General features: G+C 49.1%; 2 protein-coding genes and 1 pseudogene across 5 annotated transcripts; 1 reads left to right on the top strand and 2 right to left on the bottom strand.

Moving 5' to 3' along the window:
* Positions 1–2,864: 2,864 nt before the first annotated feature.
* On the bottom strand, positions 2,865–9,774 carry TSACC (TSSK6 activating cochaperone). 3 transcript variants are annotated; one of them, XM_045454481.1, is made up of 4 exons: positions 9,722–9,774; positions 8,905–8,955; positions 4,388–4,510; positions 2,865–3,136 (listed from the first exon to the last, which is right to left on the bottom strand). In XM_045454481.1, the coding sequence occupies exons 1-4, from the start codon at positions 9,738–9,740 to the stop codon at positions 2,913–2,915; spliced, it is 417 nt and encodes a 138-aa protein (XP_045310437.1). In that variant the 5' UTR covers positions 9,741–9,774; the 3' UTR covers positions 2,865–2,912. The 3 variants fall into 3 exon arrangements, with proteins under 3 accessions (XP_045310437.1, XP_045310435.1, XP_045310436.1); XM_045454479.1 differs by having other exon boundaries at positions 9,635–9,741; XM_045454480.1 differs by having other exon boundaries at positions 2,865–3,093; positions 9,635–9,741.
* Positions 7,058–7,155, bottom strand: LOC123587075 (annotated as a pseudogene).
* Positions 9,775–9,963: 189 nt separating the features above from the next.
* CCT3 (chaperonin containing TCP1 subunit 3) lies at positions 9,964–25,310 on the top strand. 2 transcript variants are annotated; one of them, XM_045454475.1, is made up of 14 exons: positions 9,964–10,135; positions 11,906–11,967; positions 13,006–13,056; positions 13,144–13,206; positions 13,969–14,065; positions 17,379–17,496; positions 19,037–19,223; positions 20,098–20,247; positions 21,229–21,361; positions 21,526–21,607; positions 22,454–22,634; positions 24,112–24,357; positions 24,641–24,772; positions 24,979–25,310. In XM_045454475.1, exons 1-14 carry the CDS (start codon positions 10,105–10,107, stop codon positions 25,081–25,083), a joined length of 1,638 nt encoding a protein of 545 aa, XP_045310431.1. In that variant the 5' UTR covers positions 9,964–10,104; the 3' UTR covers positions 25,084–25,310. The 2 variants fall into 2 exon arrangements, with proteins under 2 accessions (XP_045310431.1, XP_045310432.1); XM_045454476.1 differs by lacking the exon at positions 9,964–10,135 and adding an exon at positions 10,415–10,514.
* The last annotated feature ends 1,713 nt before the right edge of the window (positions 25,311–27,023 follow it).

Raw genomic sequence — 27,023 nt, 5'->3', positions numbered from 1 at the left:
CACGTAGCTATATAGAATGCCGTGAGAGGTTTGATGTAAACAAGGCTGAGAGAGAGGACAGAGTGACGGAAGGGGGTGGGGTGGGCATGAGACTGGCTGGCTGGGGTACGCCTCAGGAGACTCGCATTCCTCTGAGGTAGAACAGCATGGAGGGCAGGGTGGGTAGGGTGGTGAGCAAGGGGGCAGGGCAGGGAAGGGCGGGCGGCACACATAGGGATCAAGGCCCTGGGAAGGAGTGTGGCTTTGTTGTGAGGATAATGGGGAAAAGCTGAGGAGTTAAAAACAGAGAAGTAATATGATCTGATTTATTATTTTTTTTTTTTTAATTTTTTTTCCAACGTTTATTTATTTATTTTTGGGACAGAGAGAGACAGAGCATGAACAGGGGAGGGGCAGAGAGAGAGGGAGACACAGAATCGGAAACAGGCTCCAGGCTCTGAGCCATCAGCCCAGAGCCCGACGCGGGGCTCGAACTCACGGACCACGAGATCGTGACCTGGCTGAAGTCGGACGCTTAACCGACTGCGCCACCCAGGCGCCCCGATCTGATTTATTATTTTAAAGGATCCTTCTGGCTGCCTGGGAGGCGTGAGCTGTAGGGATAAGTGGAAGCAGGCAGCCAGTTGAGAGGCCACCACAACAATCCAGGCAAGAGCCGGTGGTAGTGATCCCAGAGGAGAAGGCAGAAGCAATCGGGCCCTGGATCTGTTTGGAAGCTAGAACTGATAGGGTTTACTGAAGGATTGGACAGGGGGTGAGAAAGAAAGGAGCCTAGATTCACATTTTTGCTTGTGAATGTCCAGTTGTCCCAACACTGTTGAAAAGACTATCCTTGGGGCGCCTGGGTGGCTCAGTCAGTTGACTTCGGCCCAGGTCACGATCTCATGGCTCATGAGTTCGAGCCCCACGTCAGGCTCTGTGCTGACAGCTTGGAGCCTGGAGCCTGCTTTGGATTCTGTGTCTCCCTCTCTCTCTGCCCCTCCCTCGCTCGTGCTCTGTTTCCCTCTCTCTGTCAAAAATAAATAAACATTAAAAAAGAGTTTAAAAAAAAAAAGGAAAGACTATCCTTTCTCCGTTGGATTGCCTTTACTCCTTTGTCAAAGAGGAGTTGCCTATGTTTATATGGGTCTATTTCTGGGCTCTCCATTCTGTTCCATCGGTCTATTTGTCTAGCCTTTCACACATACCACACTGTCGTGACTAGTGTAGCTTTATATTAGTAAGTCTTGAAGTCAGGGAGCATCAGTCCTCCAACTCCGTTCTTCTTCAATATCGTGTTGGTTATTCTGGGTCTTTTGCCTCTCCATGGAAACTTTAGAATCAGTCTGTCAATATCAACAAAATAATTTGCTGGGATTTTGACTGACATTACGTTTAACCTCTAGATCGGGTTGGTGACATCTTACCAAGATTGAGTCTTCCTATCCATGGACCTGGAATACCTTCCATCGAGCATGACCTAAAGACAAATTTCTTGAATGTATTAGACAAATAATATTGTGTAAATTTAAGGCGAACAATGTTACTTTGGTACATTTATATACTGCATTATGAGTGTCTTTGTAACTATGTCACATTACAAACTTATAGTGTGATATTATTGTCTATATTCGTTACATTGTGATTAGATAACTGTGGCTTATTTAACACTCGCTTGCCCCCAACTCCCCGTCCACTGGTAACCACTATCTTACTGTCTTGTTTTGTTTTTTTAGGTTCTGCGTTGTGATATCATACAGTACTTGTCTTTCTCTGACTTACCTCACTTGGCATAATGTGCTCAAAGTCCATCCATGTCTTTGCAAATGGCCGGATATCCTTCCTCCTCGTGGCTAAACTCCACTGTGTATATGTACCATAACTTTTTTTTATCCATTTGTCATTTGAGGAGCGCTTAGGTTGTTTCCCTGCACCAGCTACAGCGAACATGCTGCAGTCAACATGGGAGTGTAGATATCTCTTCAACATCTCGTTTTCATTTCCTTTGGGTAAGTGAACTTCTGCGTGCCCCGCTCCTATTTGAAAGCTTCCAATGGCCCTCTGGTGCCTCAAATAAAATCAGGGCTTCTAATGGCTGACGTTTGTACAACTGCCCAGGGAAAACTGTCTTGTGAGTTCTCAGCTGCTCTATATTCAACCTCACATCCTATTTGGGGAGGGGGGAGTCTCTTCTCTTTCTTTCTTTCTTTCTTTCTTTCTTTCTTTCTTTCTTTTTTAATAATTTTATTTATTTTTGAGACAGAGAGAGACAGAGCATGAGCAGGGGAGGGGCAGAGAGAGAGGGAGACACAGAATCTGAAGCAGGCTCCAGGCTCTGAGCTGTCAGCACAGAGCCCGACGCGGGGCTCGAACTCACAGACTGTGAGATCATGACCTGAGCTGAAGTCGGACGCTCAACGGAATGAGCCACCCAGGCGCCCCTCTTCTCTCAATTCCTAATGACTTATTCTACTACGCCTAGGTCTTTGTCCAAGCCTCCCAAGTGACGTGAAACCAGCTTACGTCATCTATCTATGGCACCCACCCCGCCCCTCCATCGCGGGCCATCATAAGCTCACCTCCTGCAGCCAGAGTCCAAGGACGACCCAGCGGCATCCTCCTCGAGGCCTCTCCCCGCTTCCAGTCCCCGTTTCGGTACCACTACATTTTGCAATGGATTACCTGTCTTCGTTGCCTTGTTGGACAGTAAATCCCCCGAGACTGACTCTTCTGTGAGATGTATCCCCAAGTGCTTTGTCCAGCACTTTGTGCCCGGTGAGCCCTTATTGTGAACATGTGAACTAACCAACCGTGGACGGGATGCATATGCCCACGTTCCACCAGGAGTTTGCTGGGGATAAAGGAAAAAACATGCACAAGAACTTTGTTCCACAAGTCATTTACTGGATGGGGGCAGGCGATTTTGCAACAGATTACGGGGTAAGGCCGGGAGGGCAGAGTTCTTGCTTCCCCTCCCAGGAGCCAGATGTGTCATAGATGCTTGTAAATTTTCCAAAATAGCCATCTGTTGTTGGGCGAGCTGGGTCTGAAGCTGGAGATTGGCAAACATACGTTCCAGAAGTCCCAGGCATTCCTTGGGCTTGGGGTCGACTCCTGAAGGGAGAGCAACAGAGGTGCAAGGGGCAAAGAAGAGATCCTGTAATTGTACGAGGCGGGAAGGGCTCTAGCAGGATGACCGTCTAATCTTTCCAAGCACAACTCGACCCACACACACCTTTGCTTGGCTGTCACCTTCTCGGGGCGGGGGGGGGGGGGGGTGGCTACCTGGCTACCCTATTTTAATTTGCGGACAATCACAGGACTTTGTTAACCTTCTCCCTTGCCTTATTTTTTCCATATTTAGGATCATACAGCATATTTCGTAATTACTTATTTAATTGCTAAGTTCCCCTCTAGAATGTAAGCTCCGGGAAGGCAGGGGTTTTCGTCCTGATTTGCTCACTATTGTATCCCCAGCACCTGGTGCATAAGTATTGAAAAAATATTTGATGGGTGAATGAAATGACCTAAGAGTGAGGCTTAACTCCCCTTTCAGCCTCCTTCTCTTGCCTGACACAGCATCTCATCAGCAGTGACCTGCGGTCCTCCTGTGGTATCGTTTCCACCGGCCTTGCTGCACTGGCCCAGTTTTTTCTAATGTTTTCAACTATGTTACATGCAGTCAGCTCCTAGGTAACCTTGGTGGTTATTTACCTATTGTTCATGTATTTATTGGTCTTGACTTCTTTGCTAAACTCGGAGGTCCTCAAAAATTGGTGTCATGACTGTCTAGTGCCCGGGTAGGCTCCCCACAGGCACCCTAAGTACCCACCAACCTCCCCCATGGGAGGATGAATATAACTGAAATTCAAGAAACAGGGGCACCTGGGTGGCTCAGTCGGTTGAGTGTCTGACTTTGGCTCAGGTCATGATCTCATGGTGTGGGGGTTCAAGCCCCATGTCAGGTTCTGTGCTGACAGCCTGGATCCTGCATCAGATTCTGTGTCTCCCTCTCTCTCAGCCCCTCCCCTTCTTGTGTATGTGCTCTCTCTCTCTCTCTCTCTGTCTCTCAAAAATAAATAAACATTTAAAAAAAAGAGACAGACGGAAACTGAGCTAATAACTACCATTTCCTTCCCTGGCCCCTTTTGAACTAACATTCCTAGCAAGCAATAAAATTTTCCTCTCGGTCCTCCCTAGCCCTAGTAAAGGTGCCCGTATGCAAGGAAACCACACAACTTGTAGAATCTGGAAGAAAATGACACCAGTAGACAAGCTACCGGCGAAAAACCTAGAAGCGGCTTGAGCCAGAGCTGGCACCAGATCCAGGGGAGAAGGCTGGGGCCCCTTCCTCCGTGCAACCCCTCCCGCACTGAGCCCACTTGGGAAGCCTGGCCTGCATCCTTACCTGAGGGCAGCTTTGCTGTCTGGACGCTCAGGAATGTGGCCAGTGGGGAACTTGCTTGAAGATTAATAAAGCTAGGGGAGGGTTTGGCTCGACAAAGAGGCACGGCATTACTTTCCTCTTTGGCTGAAACAAAATCAGAGGGAACTAATCAGAGCTATTTCCAACAAGGGATGGCCTTTCTAGCTAGATCCCTGCAGTTGGTCTATGAACACAAGTGCCGAGGCCCTGCCCTGAATAGCTCTGGAGAAAGTTAGGTGAGACAAACAAAAAAGAAACCACAGTGGACTAAGGGAAGGCAAGCAGGGAGATGGGTTCAGCTAAAATCTAGTTTGCTTCCATTTGACAAGTTCTCATGGCCCCGTGCTGCACGCTTACTAGTGTGCTAGGCGACAGGGCATCACGAGATACCTAACACATGGTTTCTCGGGTACTTACTACCTCGTTGGGAGACAACCGGGGCACTGATGAAATGTGACATAACAACCGAAGGACGTAAACCGTGCGTCAGTCTGGGTGAAAATGAGGCCTTTCATCTTGTGGCTATACCAAGTGTGTGATTAATGTCGAAATGGATGTTTCTGGAAAAGTGCAAGAGCTCAGTAGGAGCACTGTAGTCAGAGAAAACTCCAGGCAGGTAGAGGATGCTTATTGGACCTTGAACACAGGGTGCTTTCGGTGAGTGGAAAAGATGTTTCTTTTTTTTTTTTTTCAACGTTTATTTATTTTTGGGACAGAGAGAGACAGAGCATGAACGGGGGAGGGGCAGAGAGAGAGGGAGACACAGAATCGGAAACAGGCTCCAGGCTCCGAGCCATCAGCCCAGAGCCCGACGCGGGGCTCGAACTCACGGACCGCGAGATCGTGACCCGGCTGAAGTCGGACGCCTAACCGACTGCGCCACCCAGGCGCCCCTGGAAAAGATGTTTCGAATGGGAAAAAAGAGGGCAGGAGCGCAGGAGCACACGGTGGGCCACAGAAGACCCTTCACAATAGCGAATCTGAGACTTTAGGCTTTCTCTTGAATATGACAATGCCATTGAGCCTTTTAGGATTAGAAAACTGTATAAAAACTGTATCTTATTAATGCATAGGTATTAAAATGGGCTGGACGTGAAAGAAGTTTCTGAATGGGAAAATAAATAAATAACCTTTGGCAAAAACAGTTAAGTTAGAAGGAAAAATTGATTTGTAGGGAGAAGGTAATGAGTCCTATACAGGCGTACGTTATCTTTGTCTAGCGAGCAACACTTCCTCTGGGAAACTATTCTTTCCCCAGACCCCAGGCCACACAGCTGGGACCACAGCAGGCCCTGTTCCCCAATGGAAAACGGTGTGACCCAATCCAGGCCAACCACGGTATCTCGTCCTCCGTGGCAACTGTGATTGATCCCAGGGGTGAGTGCAATGGGCAAGTTGGGCCAGGCTCATTCTCTGGGGTCGACATACGGATTCTGTAGTCAAAGCAGCTTGCTTTCTTGTGATTTGCTACGCTGGGAAAATGCAAAGCAGGGGCAGATGAGAGCTACCGAATTCGGCTGGCATGCCGTAAGGAGCAGATACAAGCAAGACAGGAGAAAAGAGTACAGGAGGGAGGTGGATGGACGGACACCGCTAGGCACAGAATTCCGCAGTTCGGTCCCTGAGGCTCTGGCTTTTACAGGCCTTCTTCCTATTCCGTGACCATCTCGACACCCCTCCCAACTGCACGAGCCTCTGAATTTCCTTTTTTACTCAAGGGAGTCTGAGTTGGGTCCCATCCGACTAACACAACCCACACCGTGGACACACAGTCCAGACAGAAATGCCTAGAGAAACAGTCGGAGGTGGCACCGAGCTCAGGTGAAAGGTTAAACTGCCAAGCTAGCCACAAAGCGGTGATAAAGAAGCTGCAAAACTAAATTAGCTCTCCAAAGTAAAAGACTGAGAGGGAAAACTGGACGCTGGGGAGCCCCTCCTCGGCAGTTTGGAAGATGAGAAGGAAACGGCAAAGCAGAGAAGCGACAGGCGGAGGCGAGCGGCCGGCCCTCCAAAGGAGCCCAGGATTCACTGCCAGACTGAGGTCAAAAAGGACAGAAAAAGTTCACCCACTCGCTCATTTATACTTACGAGACAGCAGAGAGCCTGTGAAGCGTCCACCGCTGACACCACAGCAAGCTAAACACACACGTGCCCGCGACCCTCACGCAACTGACGGTGTTGCAGTGTACACAGTCACGAAGTGATAGAGCACGCACCTTATCGCATCCCGTAAGTGCTAGAAGCGCGCCTGACCTATAACCTCGTCTGTGCAGCTGGGGAACGTGTTCCCCAGAAGCGATCCTGTCTCGGCTGGGATCCGAAGGATGAGGGTATGGGGACCTCTTCGTGGACAACAGGCCTGGGGGCAGAGGTGTGGCAAGTAGGTCGTATGAAGGAAGATGGACTCTTGTCCTGAACTCTGACTGCAACAGAGCAATGGCCTGCTAAGGGGAAGGGGTGGTCACACGTGTGGGGGCCGGGCCGAGGCTTTCTATCTGGAAGCTCACTGAGCCTGTCGAAATTGAAATCTGTTTTATTCCCGATTACTCCTGGCGAGGGAAATCGGGGTTTGTTTTTGTTTTTGATGCCGGGTTTGTGGATTTTCCAAGCCCCACTGAAGGTCCTCCTTCTCCTCCTTTTTTTTAAGAGAGTAAAAATATGCAACAATGAATTCGTGTGTCATCTCATGCAGGGGCCATGCTAGTCTCTGTATCATTCCAGCTTCAGTGTAGGTGCTGCCTGAGGAGCACGGCCCTCCACTTCCTTTTCCCTTGGTCTCCTCAGCCCTTTGACGGTTCATGCAGAACGGTAAGGAGACAGAAGCTGAAATTCAGGTCTCAAAATTATTCTCACCACGGGGCACCTGGTGGCTCAGTCGGGTTAAACGTCTGACTTCGACTCAGGTCACGATCTCATGGTTTTGAGTTAGAGCCCCGCGTCGGGCTTGTCAGCACAGTGCCTATTTCCGATCCTTTGTCCTCCTCTCTCTCTGCCTGCCCCCTGCTCATGCTCTCAAAAATGAGTAAACATTAAAAAAAATAGTTTAGGGGCGCCTGGGTGGCGCAGTCGGTTAAGCGTCCGACTTCAGCCAGGTCACGATCTCACGGTCCGTGAGTTCGAGCCCCGCGTCGGGCTCTGGGCTGATGGCTCGGAGCCTGGAGCCTGTTTCCGATTCTGTGTCTCCCTCTCTCTCTGCCCCTCCCCCGTTCATGCTCTGTCTCTCTCTGTCCCAAAAATAAATAAACGTTGGAAAAAAAAAATAGTTTAGGGGTGCCTGGGTGGCTCAGTCGGTTAAGCATCTGACTCTTGACTTTGGCTCAGGTGTTGATTTCACAGTTCATGGGTTTGAGCCCCACATCGGGCTCTGCATTGACAGTGCAGAGCCTGCTTGGGATTCTCTCTCCTCTCTCTCTCTCTCTCTCTCAAAATAAATAAATAAAAACTAAAAAAAAAAAAAAAGTTAAAAAAAAGATTATTCTCACCATTGGAAAAATATAACTTCAGCTTCCATGCAAATACACTTCCCAACAATTCAGGCCCTTCCTAGGTATATGAGGACAAATTTTCTACCAGGCTGTGAGGTTTGGAGAGTACTTACAATCCATACCACAGGAACCAGATTTCTGACTACACAGTAACGGAGAATGAGGTTGGGGAGCAGTAAAAGGAAGCAGAACATAGAAAATCATAGTAAAAAGTGTTTACCTACATTGTGTCGTTCTCACAATGACCCTAAGAAGTAGGTAGCATTAGCCACATTTTATTTGAGAAAACCTAAGTTAGGAAATTTGCTTAACATCCCACAACTAGCCGTGTGGCAGTGCTGGGGTTAAATCCAGGCCTGTGGGCTCAAAGTCGTGCTCTTCACCAACGCACAACATACTCTGTGAAAAGAGCTGGTCCGTTACATGTAAGCTATGACGTAGCAGGCCTCTCGGATAGAGTCATCTACTCCACTCACAGCCAAGTGGATGGGCTCTGGAGTCAGATGGCCCCAGGCCATTTCCCTGGCCACTAGGTGGACCGTCCCACTTAAACAGAGTATCTGTTGACTCTAGTTAACACGATGTCTCCTGGGATCCCTGCACTTCAAGTCCTGTTCTAAGTATTAAGAGGGGAAACAAAGGAAGAATAATATATTCATTCAGCATACGGTCACTGAGCATCTATCATCTAACAGACCCAGTTCTCAGCACTGGGAACACAGCAATGTTCCCATTTATTTTTTATGCAAGCTCAACTCTGAACATGGGGCTCGAACTCACGACCCTGAGACGGAGAGTCACATGCTCCACCGACTGAGCCAGCCGGGTACCGTCCCAGCAATGTTTCCATTTGATGGGCAAGTGCAGGACAGATACAAATCTTTTCCAATTAACCGAGAAAAAGGAAAAAAACAAAACAAAACCATACATACAACTAGAATCACTTCCCCAATTTCTGAGTAATTTAGGAGGTCTGCTGTTTAAGGGAAGGGGAGCAGGGCCTCCGACACACACCTTTTCTGTTAGGGTGACTAGCACGCTGCTCCATCTGAACAGGTGTGGCGCCTGGGGAAGAATCATAGCGTTACATGATCAACAACCCATGCTATTATGTTACTATTGACGGCACGTCTCCGGCTGTTCCAGTTTGGGGAGGAAAAAGTGTGAAAAACGTATGGTTCCATTTCACGGCCAAACATAAGCGCTTGGGTTACAGGTCCCTTCAGTAGTGTGGAAATCAGTTCTATTATTATCACTGCTTCCTTTTTTTTTTTTTTTTCTGGACAAAATAGTAATTTAACCAAACCCAGACCTTAAAAGAGTCCCGCACTAACGGGCGACTCCTGTCTGCGTCCTCTCCACGGTCTCCTTCGGCAGCATCAGCCCCTATCCTGTCCTAGGAGGCAGGTTGGAAACCTGACTCCCATCACGTCTAAAGGGCCACCGTGGCCTAGACGGAGGGCGGGGACAGAAGTCGCAAGGCTCCACGGGGAACCCCTGGGACCACGCTTTGGGTGGGAGACCCGGAAGCCGCAGCCTGCCTCAGCAGAAAGCACCTGCGTGAGAAGGGAGAGGGCACGCTCGGCCAGGAGCCCAGGGGCAGCTAAGCACGACTCGCAGTGCGCCCCAAGGAGGGCTCGGCCAGCCGGCCAGCTCCTGGGACCAAGCTCCCGAGTCGGCCCGCACCGCTATTCCTCCCGCAGCTCAGGCTGGAAAGGGTGGAGACGGTCACGCTTCTCCTGACCTTCGCGGCCCCAGAAGACCGGAGGCGGCGGCCAGCTCAGCGACCTCACCCTCTCTGTTACTCGAACGCCTCCTGCCCGGCACCCACCCGTGTAGTTGATACACATGCGCAGTGGCGCGCCGGCCAACCGCCCCAGCCTCCGCGCTTGCGCCGACGTGCGCGCCGCACGCGGCCGGGAGCGGCCTCTCTACTGCGCAAGCGCCGGCGCCCTCCCATTTCCAACATCGCGCGCTCTCTATCTAGCTTGCCCTGCCGTTCCTGCGTAGGGAGCGGGGCTAAGAATGTCGATTGGCCAGTTTTGGTGCCGGTCACTGAGCTGGGTGCGGTGATTGGCGGCGACCCGGAGGGTAGCGGGTTGAGGTGTAAGCCCTGAGGAGGCAGCGTTTGCTGGGCTTCTCTCTGGTTCTCTCTCTCCAGAAGGTTCTGCCGGTTCCCGCAGCTGTGGGTACCCGGCTCCGCATCGCGCCGCCATGATGGGCCATCGTCCGGTGCTCGTGCTCAGTGAGTTGGGGGGAAGCCGAGGCAGGGGCCCCCTTTTCGGCCCTTCCCTCCACACTTGGCCGTGTTGCCCCAGCCCAGCCCCGTCCTGGTCGGCCGCGGAGGCTTCCAGTCCTCGTCCCTTTCGAAAGCCCCTTCTGCCTCTTTTCTCTGTGCGCCTGAGCCCTTCCCTTGCCCCCGCCGAGCCGCTGGTGTGCGGGGACGCGGCGCCGCCCCGCCCCCTCCTCGCGTGGCTTCAGGGTGCGGAGGAGCAGTTTTTCCGTTTGGCCGGTCGCGGAGCGGTGTGTCCTCGGCCGACGGGGTGGATCGTGGCGTTTCCGTCTTTAGTACCGGGGTTGACAGTGTTCCCCGGAGGATTGGGAGGGTTCAGTGGCCCAAGTAGGTAAGCTGCTGAGACGGGGGCCTGGCGGACAGCCAGTGGGGTCCTTGGTCGCTTTTCAGAAGCAGCCCTCCAGGATTTCCCTTGAGCGACCCCGGTTGGTGAAGCAGCCCCGTTCCCTCGCTGGCCTGGCTTAGACGCAGCGAGCCCCTCCGTGTCCCCCGCGTGGTGGTCTTTCCCACGGAGTTGCCCCTGGTTTCTGGCTAAGGAGTACCACCTCCCTTGTCCTCCCCTGGCTTGTTTCCGTTTTAACTTCTGGACCCCATGTGCGAGCCCGCCCTGGGCGCCTTTCCCTCCCTTACCATTTTCTGTATACGAAATGCAGTAAAGCGATTTCATCCATTTTCTTCATACCTGGGAAATAACTATTACCAAAAAAAAAAAAAAAAAGATGCACTTAAGGGAGAAAAGGCGCCGTTCCTTCTGATGAGTCTGTCAGAACAGCCGGTGCAGGATTTGAGTTACCACTGCCCGACACAGGAATCTAAATTCCGAGGGTTGTGAGTGTAGACTTGGTGGGACTGCATTGAAAACTTCGCCGATTTAAATTGTACGGAGTGTGTGATTCAGAGAGAGGAGCGGAATAAGCATCGTGTCGGTTTGGTTATAGCCACTGGCTGGTCTCACCGAGTGGCCCCCGGGGGTGAGTTGTGCACTGTGAAACCCTTTTTAGGTCTGCATTAATCCCTGGCACTGGTTGGATGTAACCCATTAGGCCGCGTGTTAAAATACGTGGTCGGCTCTGACCGAGCATTGTTATGATGTCCAAGCATGGAGTGACCGTATCTGGAGAACGGAGACCCTCCGAGAGGATATTCTCACTGCACAGCACGCTGTGGGGGCGCTGGCAGTAATTCCACTGGGACTGCCTCCTGTGATTCCCCCTGTCCGAGTAGGAAAATAGGAGCCCAGACTCCCTCCTCGGATATTTGTTTTTGAGGGTCACCAGCCCTCTGAGCATCTGTAGATCCTCTTTCCAGACAGAACTGCAGTATCTCCCATTTTCTCGTATAATCTCTGCGAGTTCACCGTTCCACCGAGGCCCATTCATGGATCTCAGGTTATGAGTCCTTGCTGTAAATAGGTGAATGTTTGATGAGTGGGAAAGTGATGACCAGGGACCGTCATGGGTCGTATGTGTATCAAGTTGACGTAAAGAAGTAGCTGTAAGTACGTGTACTTTTTTGTGTTAACAGTTTTTTAAGGCATATTGGTATATAATAAGCTACACATACTTGGAGTGTACAATTTGATGAGGTTTGAAGGTATGTTACATCTGTGAGGTGTGTGTGTGTGTGTGTGTGTGTGTGGTTTACTTTCAAAGGTCAGGGGATAAATAGTAGCTATACAACGGGCCACTCCCGGTCTATTGCATTTTATTTTCTCTATTCTAGGCCAGAACACAAAGCGTGAATCTGGAAGAAAAGTTCAATCTGGAAACATCAATGCCGCCAAGGTAGGATATCTTTATTTAAAATCTCTACACCCAGGGGCGCCTGGGTGGCTTAGTTGGTTAAGCGGACAACTTCAGCTCAGGTCATGATCTCGCGGTTCGTGAGTTCACGCCCCTAGTCAGGCTCTGTGCTAACAGCTCAGAGCCTGGAACCTGCTTCAGATTCTGTGTCTCCCTCTTTCTCTGCCCCTCTGCTGCTCACGCTGTCTCTCAAAAATAAATAAATGTTACAAATTTAAAGAAAAAAAAAAATCTCCACACCCAATGTGGGGCTCAAACTCATGACCCCGAGATCAGGAGTCTCATGCTCTTCTGACTGAGCCAGCCAGGCGCCCCTAAAGTAGCTTATCTTTTAAGTAGTTTAGAGTATTATTTTGTCTCTAGCTGCCTTCCTTAGGATTTCTGTATCTATTCGCAAATAGGCAGAGGAAATGTTGACTTCCCTTTCTTTCAGTACATGTCTCTGATGGTGGTAGGTGGAAGGAAGCCCTCCCTCAATGAGGCAGACCTAACAGTCTTCCCATATTCACTTGTGCATAATTCTGTTACCGTGTATAAGTTTTAGAGTCTTTTTGTGTTTGTCTCGCATGCTAGACTGAGTTACTTGAGGGGAAGGACCGTGTTCCCATTTGTATTCCTAGTGCCCGCTGTAGAGCCTGGTTAGGTAGTCAGTAAATATCTTGGGATGAAGGAACGCAACAGCCCTAGACCTGAGTCAGTGGCGTGGAGGCCAACATCGTGGAAAGAAGTGCTCACGGGTAGACTTCCAGTTACCTGAGCTATTGAGAAACTGAAACTCTGGGAGGCACGTCCCCCTCTTTTCCTGGGAAATATTATTTCTGTATACACCACGCTGAAGTCATTCCTTAAGGGGAGAGACAGCAGAATGGAGCCACACGGTGCCCTGTGTCTAATGTGGTTATCAGCCTGGCTTTAGAGGGTTAAACACTGGCTCTGCAGGTTCCTCGTGTCCCTTCTCACACATGTGTTTGCACCATCTCCTGATTGGTGGTTGCATGTTTTATGTTTTCCTTTCGACAGACCATTGCAGATATCATCCGAACATGTCTGGGACCCAAATCCATGATGAAGGTAGGCCTCTCATTGAAACTTTGTGACTACAGATTTTCCTTTTCCGTAATCTGGAACAATTAGGTAAAACTTTTGCTTTTCTCCTAGATGCTTTTGGACCCAATGGGAGGCATTGTGATGACCAATGATGGCAATGCCATCCTTCGAGAGGTTTGACTTTTCGTTTTGCTTTCTGATAATTTTATAAGGGGCCCGTAAGTCATATATACACGATGATTAGTTTTTTAGGGCTGGTATAACAAGTTACCACAAAGTGGGTGTCCTTAAAGAACAGAAATTTGTTCTCTCGTAAACTGGAGACTAGAAGTCCAAAATCAACTTGTCATCGGGGCGCTACTCCTTCTGAAGGCTCTTGGGAAGAATCTTTGCTGCTCCTGGCATCTGGTAGTTGACCACAACCCCTGACATTCCTTGGCTCGCTAGACTCTTGTCTCCTCAGTTGTTACATGCCATTGTCCTCTGTGTCTCTTGTTATAAGGACACTGGTGGTCGGATATAGGACCTATTTTCATATCCTGTATGATCCAATCTTAACACGATTATATTTGCAAAGACCCAGTTTCAAAAACATTTACGTTCACAGTTTTGGAGGGTAGGACCAACACGTCCTTTTGGAAAACAATCCAGCCACAACAGTGGTGCTCCCGGTAAATAAGCTGAAAGAATACCACTCCGTGTCTTCAAGAAACTTTAATAGTCAAGCTGGCAAATGCGTTTTTCCCCAAAAAGAAAGGGACTTGGGAAGAGGATTTACTTAGATATTTTGGGGGCCGCTTTTAATCTTTCAAGCTGTAGTAGGTAAAGGATAAGGGAGGAGGTATGGGAGTAAGAAGTCCGAGAGGACCAAGCACAGTGGGTTAAGAGGTCTTTGAGTCGTGTTGATTCAGTGGTAACCTACATTTTTATTTTAAGATTCAAGTCCAGCATCCAGCAGCCAAATCCATGATTGAAATCAGCCGGACACAGGATGAAGAGGTTGGAGATGGGACCACATCAGTGATTATTCTTGGTAAGAGGAGAACAGAAGGTTCATAAGGAAAGTTGGAGTGAAACATGAAGATTTTTGCCCAGAATAGTATTTGTGTCCTATTTTAAGGAAACTGGTACCAATCCACTGGTTATAAATATTTAAATAATTTGTTGCTAATTTTGTATGTGTTTTCTCCAATTGAGTGTAAAACATTCATCATAGTATAGGATGAACTGTAAAAATCTGCTTGAACAAGATACAGAGCAGGTTCTTGTCGTTCACGGTAGGTTGTATTCTATAAAGTCACCACAGACACTAATTAGCAAATGCCATTACTCCTGGGGGAAACACAGGTTAGGCTGCTGTGAGCCTCTGTTCAGATACTCTTCAATTGATAAATATATCTTGTTATATGAGGTTTTTTGTGTTATTCATTTGTCTTTTTTTAATATATACATTTTTAAAATTTTTTTTTTTTTCAACGTTTATTTATTTTTGGGACAGAGAGAGAGCATGAACGGCGGGGGAGGGTCAGAGAGAGAGGAAGACACAGAATCGGAAACAGGCTCCAGGCTCCGAGCCATCAGCCCAGAGCCCGACGCGGGGCTCGAACTCACGGACCGCGAGATCGTGACCTGGCTGAAGTTGGACGCTTAACCGACTGCGCCACCCAGGCGCCCCTAATATATATATTTTTTAACGTTATTTACTTTTGGGAGAGGGAGACAGCACAAGCAGTGAAGGGGCAGAGAGAGGGAGACACAGAATCCGAAGCAGGCTCCGGGCTCTGAGCCATCAGCCCAGAGCCCGACGCGGGGCTCAAACTCACGGACCGCGAGATCGTGACCTGGCTGAAGTCGGACGCTTAACCGACTGCGCCACCCAGGCGCCCCTAATATATATATTTTTTAACGTTATTTACTTTTGGGAGAGGGAGACAGCACAAGCAGTGAAGGGGCAGAGAGAGGGAGACACAGAATCCGAAGTAGGCTCCGGGCTCTGAGCCATCAGCCCAGAGCCCGACGCGGGGCTCAAACTCACGGACCGCGAGATCGTGACCTGGCTGAAGTCGGATGCTTAACCGACTGCGCCACCCAGGCGCCCCTGTTTTATTCGTTTATTTTTCAAGTAATCTCCACCCCGAGCATAGGGCTGGAATTCACGACCCCGAGATCAGCACTTGCATGCACGATCAGCTGAGCTGTCCAGGTGCCCCCTTTCTGTTTGTTTTAAAGACACCTTATGTGGTACGTGTTGCTGATTCCTTACCGTTGAATTCACAGCAAATAGCATTGTTAACTCCGGCCAGAATGGAGCTTGTCTAATGTGTTTTCTCTGTAAGGCCCATCACAGCCTTCCTGCGCTTAGGAAAACTAGGCTATACTTCAGTGCCATACCTAGGGGTCATTTTAAACAGTGAAGTCACCAACAAAATGTGTAAAAATGTGAAATTAAATATACCACATAAAGTATGAGAGCTGAAACAAGGCAGAGCGTTGCCTTGGTTGACGTCAATCTGAAAATTAATGAGTCAGGTGACAAAAATTTTTCACCTGTGCACCTGTGTGTGAGTGACCAGGAAAGTGCCCCAAGTGAGTGCTGATTTGCAGCTTGCGGGTAACATTGTAGCCAGTGGTTAGGTTGACAGATGCAGAACTTTGACAACACGTCTTGACCATACAAGTTGGTAATGGTCAGTCTTCAACTTTCTATAGGATTGTAAAAGGTCACTTCTGAAAACTTGATATGCTGCCTTTATTTGCCGTGAACACTTTACGTTGATGGTAGAAGTTTCTGATAGAGGCGTCGGGACTGCCTGGGTGGCTCAGTTCAAGCATCCAACTCTTGATTGTGGCTCAGGTCATGGTCTCAAGGTTCATGCATTTGAGCATGGGCTCCCAGTTGGGCTCTGTGCTGACAGCTTGGGATTCTCTTTTCTCCCTCCCTCTCTCCCCCTTTCTCTCTCTCTCCCCAAACAAACTTCAAGAAATTTTTTTTTTTTTTTTCAACGTTTATTTTTAGGACAGAGAGAGACAGAGCATGAACGGGGGAGGGGCAGAGAGAGAGGGAGACATAGAATCGGAAACAGGCTCCAGGCTCTGAGCCATCAGCCCAGAGCCCGACGTGGGGCTCGAACTCACGGACCGCGAGATCGTGATCTGGCTGAAGTCGGACGCTTAACCGACTGCGCCACCCAGGCGCCCCCAAGAAATTTTATAATACAGGCATTTGTTGTGTAAAATCTGATTACAGCAACACATTGTCGGGAAATGAGAGCTATGTTAAGGGGTGCCAGTTTATACTGTTGGCCCACATGCCTAAAGATGGAGTCCATACAACAAAATTATTATAGGAACTTTTTTTTTTTTTAATTTTTTTTTTTCAACGTTTATTTATTTTTGGGACAGAGAGAGAGGGAGACACAGAATCGGAAACAGGCTCCAGGCTCTGAGCCATCAGCCCAGAGCCCGACGCGGGGCTCGAACTCACGGACCGCGAGATCGTGACCTGGCTGAAGTCGGACGCTTAACCGACTGCGCCACCCAGGCGCCCTAGGAACTTTTTAAAAAGTGACACTTTGAATTAGTTTTGGAATGTGTTGATGGAGATGGACTTGAGTCATCACCAGCTAAGCGCTTCAGACCCAATTCTTTCAAGGATTGAAAAGTACATGTGGCTGGTTCTATGCTTTGAAGAAAAACTTGGAGGATGAAAGAGAGAGGGCAGACGTGGGATTCTGGGATTCTTTGGGTTGTTGAGGAGCACTAGATATCAGGCCAGATTTTCTAGCTAATAATCTTAGTTGAATCTCCTGGTGAGATTAGGCAGGTTAGGTATGTATTAATTTGTGTGTGTACAAAAAAGGAAAGACAAATTTTTAAGTAGGGGGACATTCCACGAATAATCTCTCATCCAGAGGATAAATTTTGTACAGTTTTATGGCTGTTTCTAGGTATAAGGAAACCTGTGTTTCTGTTTTTAGTACCAGCAGTTGGACTGTATGCTAGGTGTTTAGATGATGGTAAACAAGTCTGTTTTCCTTTATACATTTTTCCTTGTTTAGAGACTTTGAAACACAAGTGTTTCCTTTTGTTTAGAAAACTGGTGACAAAGTTAGATCAAGAGAATAAAACAGCTTCAATCTTCGATCATTTGAAATGCGTCTGGCAAGGGTACTTTCTTTATGAATCGCCTTGTAGAAAGTGTGAAGTTCGGCATGGTTATCAAGAGCCAAATGGCATGGCTTTTGGGAGAGTCTGTTTAGGAAGAAAGGTATTTTTAGAAGCTTGACGAAGTTGCCTTGAAGGCTGGGTATTTGTAAGTAACCTCACGGCATCTGTGTCTTTTTCAGCGGGGGAGATGCTGTCTGTGGCCGAGCACTTCCTGGAGCAGCAGATGCACCCGACGGTGGTGATCAGCGCTTACCGCAAGGCCCTGGACGACATGATCAGCACCCTCAAGAAAATCAGGTACTGAGGACACCAGCAGTGGGCCATCAGACGTGGGAGGCCTGGAAGAGCCATCTCTTCTGAGGTGACGAAGGCAGGCCAGGCACGTCCCACGGTGGTTGGTTTGTGAGGGAGACACAGAGAAGAGCAGAACGAAGAGAGGATAAGGGAAGTAAATGTTTTAGAAAATGACAAAGGCTACAGGGCAGACAGAAGGAGCTAGTTCAGTGCTTCAGGGTATCTTGTGGCTCCACGCCGTTTGCTTATTTCCGTGTTAGGCACTGCCACGGAAAATGTGTAGCAAAACCTACCCTTCCAGAATTTTAGCTGCTGGTGTGGGGAATAAACTGAAGAGTTAGATGAGTGTAATTATTCAGGACCGAATGTAAAGATGTCCCACCATCAAGTATGATTATAACTAATACCATAACTAGAGATCGCAGTCCGATCTGATCAAGGGCCGCCCTGGTGGCAGCCAGCAGTTTTCTGTTCAGATCACAAGGAGTGGGACTGGAAATGCTGTTAGAACCCCGTGTGGGAATCCAGGCATTTGCTGTCCATGCAGAGCGCTGACAGGGTCACGAATGCGGTATAGAAACGCAGGCCTTCTAATGTCAGAGGATGTTAGGTCGTGACCGTGCAGAATGCAAAATGTCTTCCACGAAAAATTTTTGTTTAAAGAGGAAAAGCTGTGATCGACTCTCCTGTGGTTGGGTTGTTGGGTACGTAGGGATCAAGTAATTCGGTGAGCTTTGTGCCGTAGCGCCTGTCGTTAGGATAAAAAAGCAGCGTATGGCAACGTGTGTGGCAGTCCGAGGGAATGCCGTGTTTGCCTTGAATTGTTTTTACGAAAGAAGCTGTGTAAGAATGTAGAGATAACCAAAGGGTGTATTGAGTTTGTGGAGCCGAATTGCTAGAAAAGTTTTCCTTCTCATCGAGCAGTAATGGTCTAAGTCCCTTAGATAATACTTGGGGAGCACTTGCTTCTCCTCTAAAACCCATAATGCAACTGTGCAACGATTGCAGTGTGTGAAAATTTGGGCAGGATGGCATCCAAGGCCTCTTACAACTTCATTTTAGGGTTCTAAGTGGACTTCTGTACAAATTTACGATCTGGTGAGGGAAAACTAAACACACGAACACGGCACTATGGCACAGCATGAAGTAAGATGCTGGATAGAATAGAATGCAGATGTTCAGGTGGATAGTAACAACTGATGGTGAGTGTCAGATGAGCTCTCAGAATTTGCTGGTTGTGGGATAAGGCTTCAAAGACCAAATGTGTCTTGACCCAAGTTAGACAAGTTGAGTATATTTGGTTGAAGCAGAAGGTAAAGAACAAATTATTTTCTGTAAACTCTGCAGGGTGGTCAGCCGTGGGAACCCATGACACAGGGATTTGAGACAGCTTCCAGGGATGGGTTAGTTACGATCTTGCTGAAAGGCAGAGGGATGGACGGTTCTGACTCGTGGCCCACTATGGTCCCCGAGCTGTAGATCAGGCACTTCCTTAAATATCCAAGGTCTCTGCTGAGCATAGCACCTGTTTTCTTTTCTCCAGTACCCCTGTTGACACCAATAACCGAGATATGATGCTGAACATCATCAACAGTTCTATTACTACCAAAGCAATCAGTCGATGGTCCTCTCTGGCTTGCAACATTGCCCTAGATGCTGTCAAAACTGTGCAGTTTGAGGAGAACGGTCGCAAGGAGATAGACATCAAGAAATACGCAAGGGTAGAAAAGGTAAACTCTTTCGATGTGTGTTTTTTTTAATGTTATTTTAGAGCGAGTAGGGGAGGGACAGAGAGAGGGCGAGACAGGATCTGAGCAGGCCCTGTGCTGACAGCAGAGGGACAGTTGTGGGGCTCAGACTCAACAGACCGTGAGATCGTGACCTGAGCCAAAGTTGGAGGCATAACTGAGCCTCCCAGGCGCCCTTCGATGTGTATTTAGAAGACAAGTTATTCCCTAGTAGGAGCCTTCCCACTCGTGGAGGAAATGTGTTTAAATCGGCACAAGATGTCATTGTAGTTAGAACAACACTTATTTGCTGCCTTGAAAACAGAAACTTGAGAGTCCCAGGGAGGTATTCCCAAAATAGTTCTGTTCCCTTCAGTGCTGTTCTGAACGAGGTTTCCAGGGACTAGAGAAGCGCTTAGTGGTGTCTCCTTGTTTGTGCCTTTACATATGTCCGACACGTGGTGGGGATGGGACACAAAGGCTCTGCACTGTCTATGCTTCAGAAAGCCTTCTCTACTCCTTTAAGGTCCAAAAGTAGCATTAATAGTGTGGCCTGTAGATGGAGCTCCAAGCCTGGAAGTTCTGTGGGAATCTGTTTCAGGAAGTAGGAGAGACCTGAAGCCCTTTAAATCTTCGTCAGTCACTGAATTTCTTTTGAGTCTCAGCTGATCTTGAGAGTGCCTGTCATGGTCCGAGATTGGTATGCTTCCTAGAGGGGAAAAAAATGTGATTGCAACCATATTTGTTGTTGAGGTTCAAGGAAGAAAGCGATGTTGGAAACCTAGAATAGTGGTCATTTGGGGAAGATAAATGTCTGGGAAGGGAGTTGAGAAATTGTCTCCTCCTGGTCATGGATGGAAGTGGATCTTTTGCTCAGATACCTGGGGGCATCATTGAAGACTCGTGTGTCTTACGGGGAGTCATGATTAACAAAGATGTGACCCATCCACGAATGCGGCGTTATATCAAGAACCCTCGCATTGTGCTGCTGGATTCCTCTCTGGAATACAAGAAAGGAGAAAGCCAGGTAAGGTTCCTGGTCTTTTTCCTTAAAGTCGGTGTAAGAATCTGACTGCTGATAGGGATAAGGGAAATAAAAGATATGTCTGTAACGTTGTAGACTCTGTGTCAATTACTGACCTTTATGCGTGATCTCTGATTTTACAAGAACTTTTTGTTGTTGTTGTTGGTTTTGAGAGAATGAGAGTGCGTCCGTGTGAGCAGGGGGAGGAGCAGAGGGACAGAAAGAGAGAGAATCTTAAGCAGGTTCCATTCCCAGCACAGAGCCTGACAGGGCTCCGTCTCACAACCCTGAGATATGACCTGAGCTGAAACCAAGAGTCGGATGCTTAGCCCATTGAGCCATCCAGGCGCCCCTTTTATAAGAACTCTTGGACATAGTTAATATTCACCCCAGTTTTACAGATGAGGGATCTAAAGCTCAGAGAAGTTTGGGTAATTGTTTGGGGAATACAACTGGTATTGACCAAGTCAGTATTTGAACCCAGCTCTGTTGGCTTCAGTTCCACACTACCACACCACCTTTCCCAGTGCCTGAGTGGAATATAGAGTGGGAATTAATGTAGCTGGGAAACGCTAAAGAAGAATTTCCAGAGGGCAGGAGGGTCACAAGGCCGTATCACCCTCGGATAGAATAAAAGTGATTGGAGCTTGTTAACACGAGAATTGGGAAGAAGATTTAGTTTATTGGTGGGAAGAATTAAGACCCAGAGTTACCATGCAGGGTAGATGTAATGTCGTACTGAGTGGTCAGAGACCTTAGGCCAAAATCTCCACTGATGGCCTTTGACTTTGAATCCTAGTTGAGGAGTACTTCAGTGAAGGAGTTCAGCTGGAGTTCTTGAGCTAAACTAGCTCACAGAGGCGTGGGCTCCTGGCTTCAGCAGGACTCTGACTCACTTCTGGGGTGCATGTGAGGACTCGGTAGAGGGGCCTGGTACTGGGCACGTCTGAGGTTTTAAGTCCGTGACTTTTCTTCACCACGCAGACGGACATTGAGATCACACGAGAGGAAGACTTTACCCGGATCCTCCAAATGGAAGAAGAGTACATCCAGCAGCTGTGTGAGGACATCATCCATCTGAAGCCCGATGTGGTCATCACAGAAAAGGGCATCTCGGGTAGGGCTCTTCGTTTTTCCGACCTCTTACTGCGGTGAAGAGGGTGGACAGGTTGGCAGAGACGGCAGGGTGAACGTGGTAGTTAGTGTGCATTGAGGATGCAACCAGGTCACAGCCCAGGAGTTCTGGCCTCCCTCTTGACCCCTCTGCTCTTGGGTTTACAGATTTAGCTCAGCACTACCTCATGCGGGCCAACATCACGGCAATCCGCAGGGTTCGGAAGACAGACAACAATCGCATTGCTAGGTGAGTAGGCCACGTAAAAATAAGATTCTTCCTTCCCGTGGGTTCGCCTTGTGTAGCTTTATGATGTCGTTGCTGTCTCTGAGAAAGTTTAGCGCCGGATACGGTCAGCCGTGTCAGTTACAGGTGGAACCAGCCTGGGTTTTGCTGTGTGGTCCCTGAGAAATTCTCTAGTCTGGCAATTATCTGCTGCAGGAATCTTCTTTATACTGCTGCTAACCAGTAGGGAACAGCTTATGCTTAGCCTCCTGTGGTCTCTACCTTGGGGTCCGTGACTGTCTGTCTAAACTAGCTCAGAATACAGCAGAAACCTCAGTCTCCTTGAGGGGATCTTCAGCTGCTGTTAATGCAACTTAAGATGGTGGTTCCTACTTTTGCACTGGTGTCTGTGCTCACATATCATTCATTCTTAATATTAATTTATATTTTAAAGAGAGAGGTCTACCCCAATATCACCTACCCAATCCAAATCAAGTTTTATACTTTTGCTAACTCTGAAATGGCTCTGGGCACACATAGTTGACAACGTGCCCAGGAGTGGGTACATGTTAGGTATACCTGAGAACTCACTTGTCTAAATTTTATTATCACAAAATATGCTTAAACTGCATCTGGTTATAACAGTTGTCTTAGGTACATATGCTTTTGTTTGTAAAGCCTCGTTAGTTTAAGGAAACTTTGCCTACATACGTTCGAAAACCAACTTGCTAGGCAGCCAAGACCTCTCTAGTTATGTAGCAGCGTTTCCAGCAATCCGTGTTTGGCCTTGTCCCCAGCCACAGACCCTAGGGACTAGGAAGATGAGTAAAAAGTACCTGAAATCCCCTCCCCTTCCCATCTAATCACTAGAGCCTGTGGGGCCCGGATAGTCAGCCGGCCAGAGGAGCTGAGAGAAGAAGATGTTGGGACAGGAGCAGGCGTGTTGGAAATCAAGAAAATTGGAGATGAGTATTTTACATTCATCACTGAGTGCAAAGACCCCAAGGCCTGTACTATTCTCCTCCGTGGGGCCAGCAAAGAGATTCTCTCGGTGAGTCCGCCTTCGAGGTCATTCCGTTTCTTGAGAGATTCCTAGAAGGCCTGAAATTTTCCTGTTACCCTTTCATAGCTAGCCAAAATTTTAACTTCTTTTAAAGTTAAAGCAATTTTGGGGGCACCTGGCTGGCTTAGTCGGTAGAATGTGTGACTCTTGACCTTGGGTTCATGAGTTCAAGCCCCACTTTGGGTGTACAGATCATTTGTAAGATTAGTTTATTAATTAAATTAAAAGTCTGTAAAGAGTGATAAAAATTACCTTAACCATTTTTAGGTGTATAGTTCAGTATACATTCACATTCTTGGGCAATAGATTTTCAGAACTTTGTCGTCTTGCAAAACTGCAACATTACATCCATTCAACAATGACTCGTCGTTTCGCCAGCCCCCAGCAACCACTGCTTCCTTGTTTATAAAAGATTGTTTTTCAGGGTTTTTTTTCGTTTATTTATTTTTGAGAGAGAAAGAGCATGAGCAGAGGAGGGGCAGAGAGAGAGGGAGACTCAGAATCTGAAGAAGGCTTCAGTCCCCGAGCCGTCAGCACAGAGCCTGACGCGGGGCTTGAACTCACAAACTGCAAGATCATGACCCGAGCTGAAGTCAGATGCTTAACCGACTGAGCCACCCAGGCGCCCTGTAAAAGATTTTTTTAATGCTTATTTATTTTTTTTTTTTTTTTAAATTTTTTTTTTTTTTTCAACATTTATTTATTTTTGGGACAGAGAGAGACAGAGCATGAACGGGGGAGGGGCAGAGAGAGAGGGAGACACAGAATCGGAAACAGGCTCCAGGCTCTGAGCCATCAGCCCAGAGCCTGACGCGGGGCTCGAACTCACGGACCGCGAGATCGTGACCTGGCTGAAGTCGGACGCTTAACCGACTGCGCCACCCAGGCGCCCCAATGCTTATTTATTTTTGAGAGAGAGACAGAGCATGGGGGTGGGGGAGGGGCAGAGAGAGGGAGACACTGAATCAGAAGCAGGCTCCAGGCTCCGAGCTGTCAGCACAGAGCCCGACGCGGGGCTCAAACTCAGGAACTGGGAAATAATGACCTGAGCCGAAGTCGGACGCTTCACTGACTGAGCCACCCGGGCGCTCCTCCTTAATTTTTAAGTTAAAATGACAATTCTCGCTTTTTTTCCTCAAGTTAAGTAACTTACCCAAAGGTACACGGCTAGTAACCACAGCACGCAGCCTCCCAGGGACACAGCTAGGGTGGCAGAAGGGCACAACACCACTGGCGAGCATAGTGGGCGTGGCCCAACATCGCCGTGACACGCCCACTTCTTGGCTCCCTTGCAGTTGTCGTTCATGCGTTTTTCCAAACCAGTGGTGGCTGCCCCACCCAGCAGGGGTTCCGAGGAACTTTCTTATCTCCCTGCCTGTTAGTGGGAAGCCCTCCAGTTCCTCCGATGCATTCCTGAGTCCTCGCGCTTTGCGCTTTCTACATGCTGTGTGTTCGCTCTCTGCAGGAAGTGGAGCGCAACCTCCAGGACGCCATGCAGGTGTGCCGCAATGTCCTCCTGGATCCCCAGCTGGTCCCCGGGGGCGGGGCCTCTGAGATGGCCGTGGCCCAGGCTTTGACAGAAAAGTCCAAGGCCATGACTGGTGTGGAGCAGTGGCCGTACAGGGCTGTGGCCCAGGCCCTAGAGGTCATTCCTCGTACCCTCATCCAGAACTGTGGGGCCAGCACCATTCGTCTGCTTACCTCCCTTCGGGTGAGTCCCTCCCCTGCTTTCTCCTGACGGGGTAGGGGCACCTGCCTGGCCCGAGAGGCTGGTTCACATCTGTCCACCAGCTTCTGACCTCAGGCTCGTTCCCTTAAAGTGTCCTTTCTCGGCGTTGGACTCGTTTGCCGTCATTGCCATTTCCGTTTGTCATTTCAGTCTTTTGGGTTTAGTGTTTGGTTGGTTTCGTTTTGTTTCGCTACCTAATGTTCCCTGCCAGCTCGCTTGTTCCTGGTGTTTCCCCTTTAACTGGTGATGCTCCTTCCAACCACAGGCCAAGCACACCCAGGAGGGCTGTGAGACCTGGGGTGTGAACGGGGAGACCGGCACTCTGGTGGACATGAGGGAGCTGGGCATCTGGGAGCCCCTGGCCGTCAAGCTGCAGACCTACAAGACGGCAGTGGAGGTGAGGCACCCTAAGACCTGGACTGCGCTGTTTCTTTGCAGGGAAGCAGAAGCCAGGGTGCTTGGTGCAGTCTGGAAGGGAGGGGTATAGTATGGAAGGCAGATAAAATGCTAATTATGTAGGAGGAGCTAAGTGTTGCCTTTAGAAGAAAACAAGTGTCCCTCCGCTCTCTGCTGACCTCTGTGGCGCTGTGGTGTTTCTCCTAGACGGCAGTTCTGCTACTGCGGATTGATGACATCGTCTCCGGGCACAAGAAGAAGGGTGACGACCAGAGCCGGCAGGGCGGGGCCCCCGATGGCGGCCAGGAGTGAGTGGTGGGCAAGGCGGCCTCAACGCACAGAGCCAGCAGAGGCTCCCTCTTCCCTGAGCCAGACTGCCAGGGACACTGGATGTCTTTGTTTGGAGGGGATCAGGTTGAGGGGCAGCCCCGGCCCCTTTCTGTCCCAGCTCGGTTCGCAAAAGGCGCTGACACGTAATTCCTCTCTATTGTAAGCTTTCCACTTAGTTTGCTTCCGATGATTAAATCTAAGTCATTTGAGATGGTGGTTATGTGTTTTTCAACCTGGGTCGTATCTGCCTCCTGGCAAAGAGGGAGGAGGCAGAAGACTGTCCTAGGGAGGGAGGGAGGGAGAGAGGGAGGGAAGGAGGGAGGGAGGGAGGGAGGGGAGGGAGGGGAATGAGGTAAGTGCCTCCTTGAAGGTATTTTTCAGACCTTCTCAGAGATGCTGGTTGGGAAGACTCTGGGAGTTCAAGGGATCGTACTTTATTTTAAAATTTTTAATGTTTATTTACTGTCGAGAGAGAGAGCATGAGCAGGGGAGGGGCAGAGAGCGAGGGAGACACGGAATCAGAACCAGGCTCCAGGCTCCAAGCTGTCGGCACAGAGCCTGACGCGGGGCTCAGACTCACGAACCCTGAGATCATGACCTGAGCTGAAGCCTGACGCTTAACGACTGAGCCCCCCCGGGCGCCCCAGAGGGTCATACGTTAAAGCTTGAAGAAGCACCGCTTTGTGTCCACCACCCCAAGAACAGGAGGAACCTGTCCGGACCGTGGGTGTTCCCCACATGTGGCTGTGTGTAGAGCAACACCCAGTACGTGCCAGGGCTCAGGCACTTGTCCTAAAAAACCACATGCGTTTTTTCTATCGTGTTCTATAACTTCTCAGAATCCCTCCTATCTTACCTGGAATTCTCCTCTGCCGCTGTTCTTTCTGGCAGCAGTCTGTTCTCTGTTCTCCTTGTGTCACAGGAGGGCCTCCGCTTCCCCTGCCGGCAGAAACAGAGGGTTTTGTCTCACTTCGTGCTTTGTTTTTATCCAGGGAAAAAGTGGTGGCCGTGGGATGCTGGAGGCTAGGTGGGGCTAGCCTTTGGTTTCTTCGCTGCCCTTCCTCTTGGCTACTGGGCCTTCCACGTCCCCTTTGTCCTTATGATTCATACAGTCATTTATCTCCTCCCTGATCGCAGGACTTAGTCACGTTAGGTTGAATACTAGGTAGAATAATGGCACATAGTCCCTCCCGTGTGTTAAACATTCTAGCCAGTTTGCACATATCGGCTAATCCTCCCAAGACTAAGACGGGTAACATCCCCCGTTTTACAACGGAGAATCTGCCTGACAGAAAGCTGGTGAGTGGAAGATGGAATTGCTGCGGGGGGAGTCTGGCTCCAGAGCCGTGTCCTCAGCCGGCCGTGCTCCCCGCATAGGAGGCGCGATGGGGCTCTGGAGGCCTCTTGTCTGTTCACACCCGGGTCTGGCTTCCTGCTCAGCCCACTAGGAGGTCGTTGGCTTTTCCTCTCCTCTGAGGGGATCTGAGATAAGCCTGTTTCTTCCTGAAATCCCTGACTCTTTTTTTTTTTTTTTTTTTTGAAGTTTTTGTTTAAAATTTTTTTATTTTAGAGGGACAGCCCAAGTAGAGGAGAGGGGTAGAGTGGGGGAGAGAGAGAATCAGAGCCTGCCTGACATGGGCCTCGATCCCACATCCCTGGGATGGTGACCCGAACTGAAATCGAGAGTCAGACGCCCAACCAGCTGAGCTACCTGGGCGCCCTCCCTGCCTCTTTACTTGCCGTGCTTGTCATTCTGTCTTCGAGAAAGACAATGGATTAATCTCAAATAAGTGAATAGATGTTGACGAAGCAGTGCTCACAGGACCTGAGAAGTTACAGAGGAAGCTCGTCACACCGTGAGGATTCCTCCCTCCCGTTTGTGATTTGCCCTGACGTCCACTCTGGTTGCAGTTCGGACTTGG

The sequence above is a fragment of the Leopardus geoffroyi genome, chromosome C3 (genome assembly GCF_018350155.1).
Source record: "Leopardus geoffroyi isolate Oge1 chromosome C3, O.geoffroyi_Oge1_pat1.0, whole genome shotgun sequence".
Taxonomy (NCBI): Eukaryota; Metazoa; Chordata; class Mammalia; order Carnivora; family Felidae; genus Leopardus; species Leopardus geoffroyi.
The sequence above is the reverse complement of the archived record's forward strand: the minus strand, read 5'-3'. Positions and strand labels throughout refer to the sequence as shown.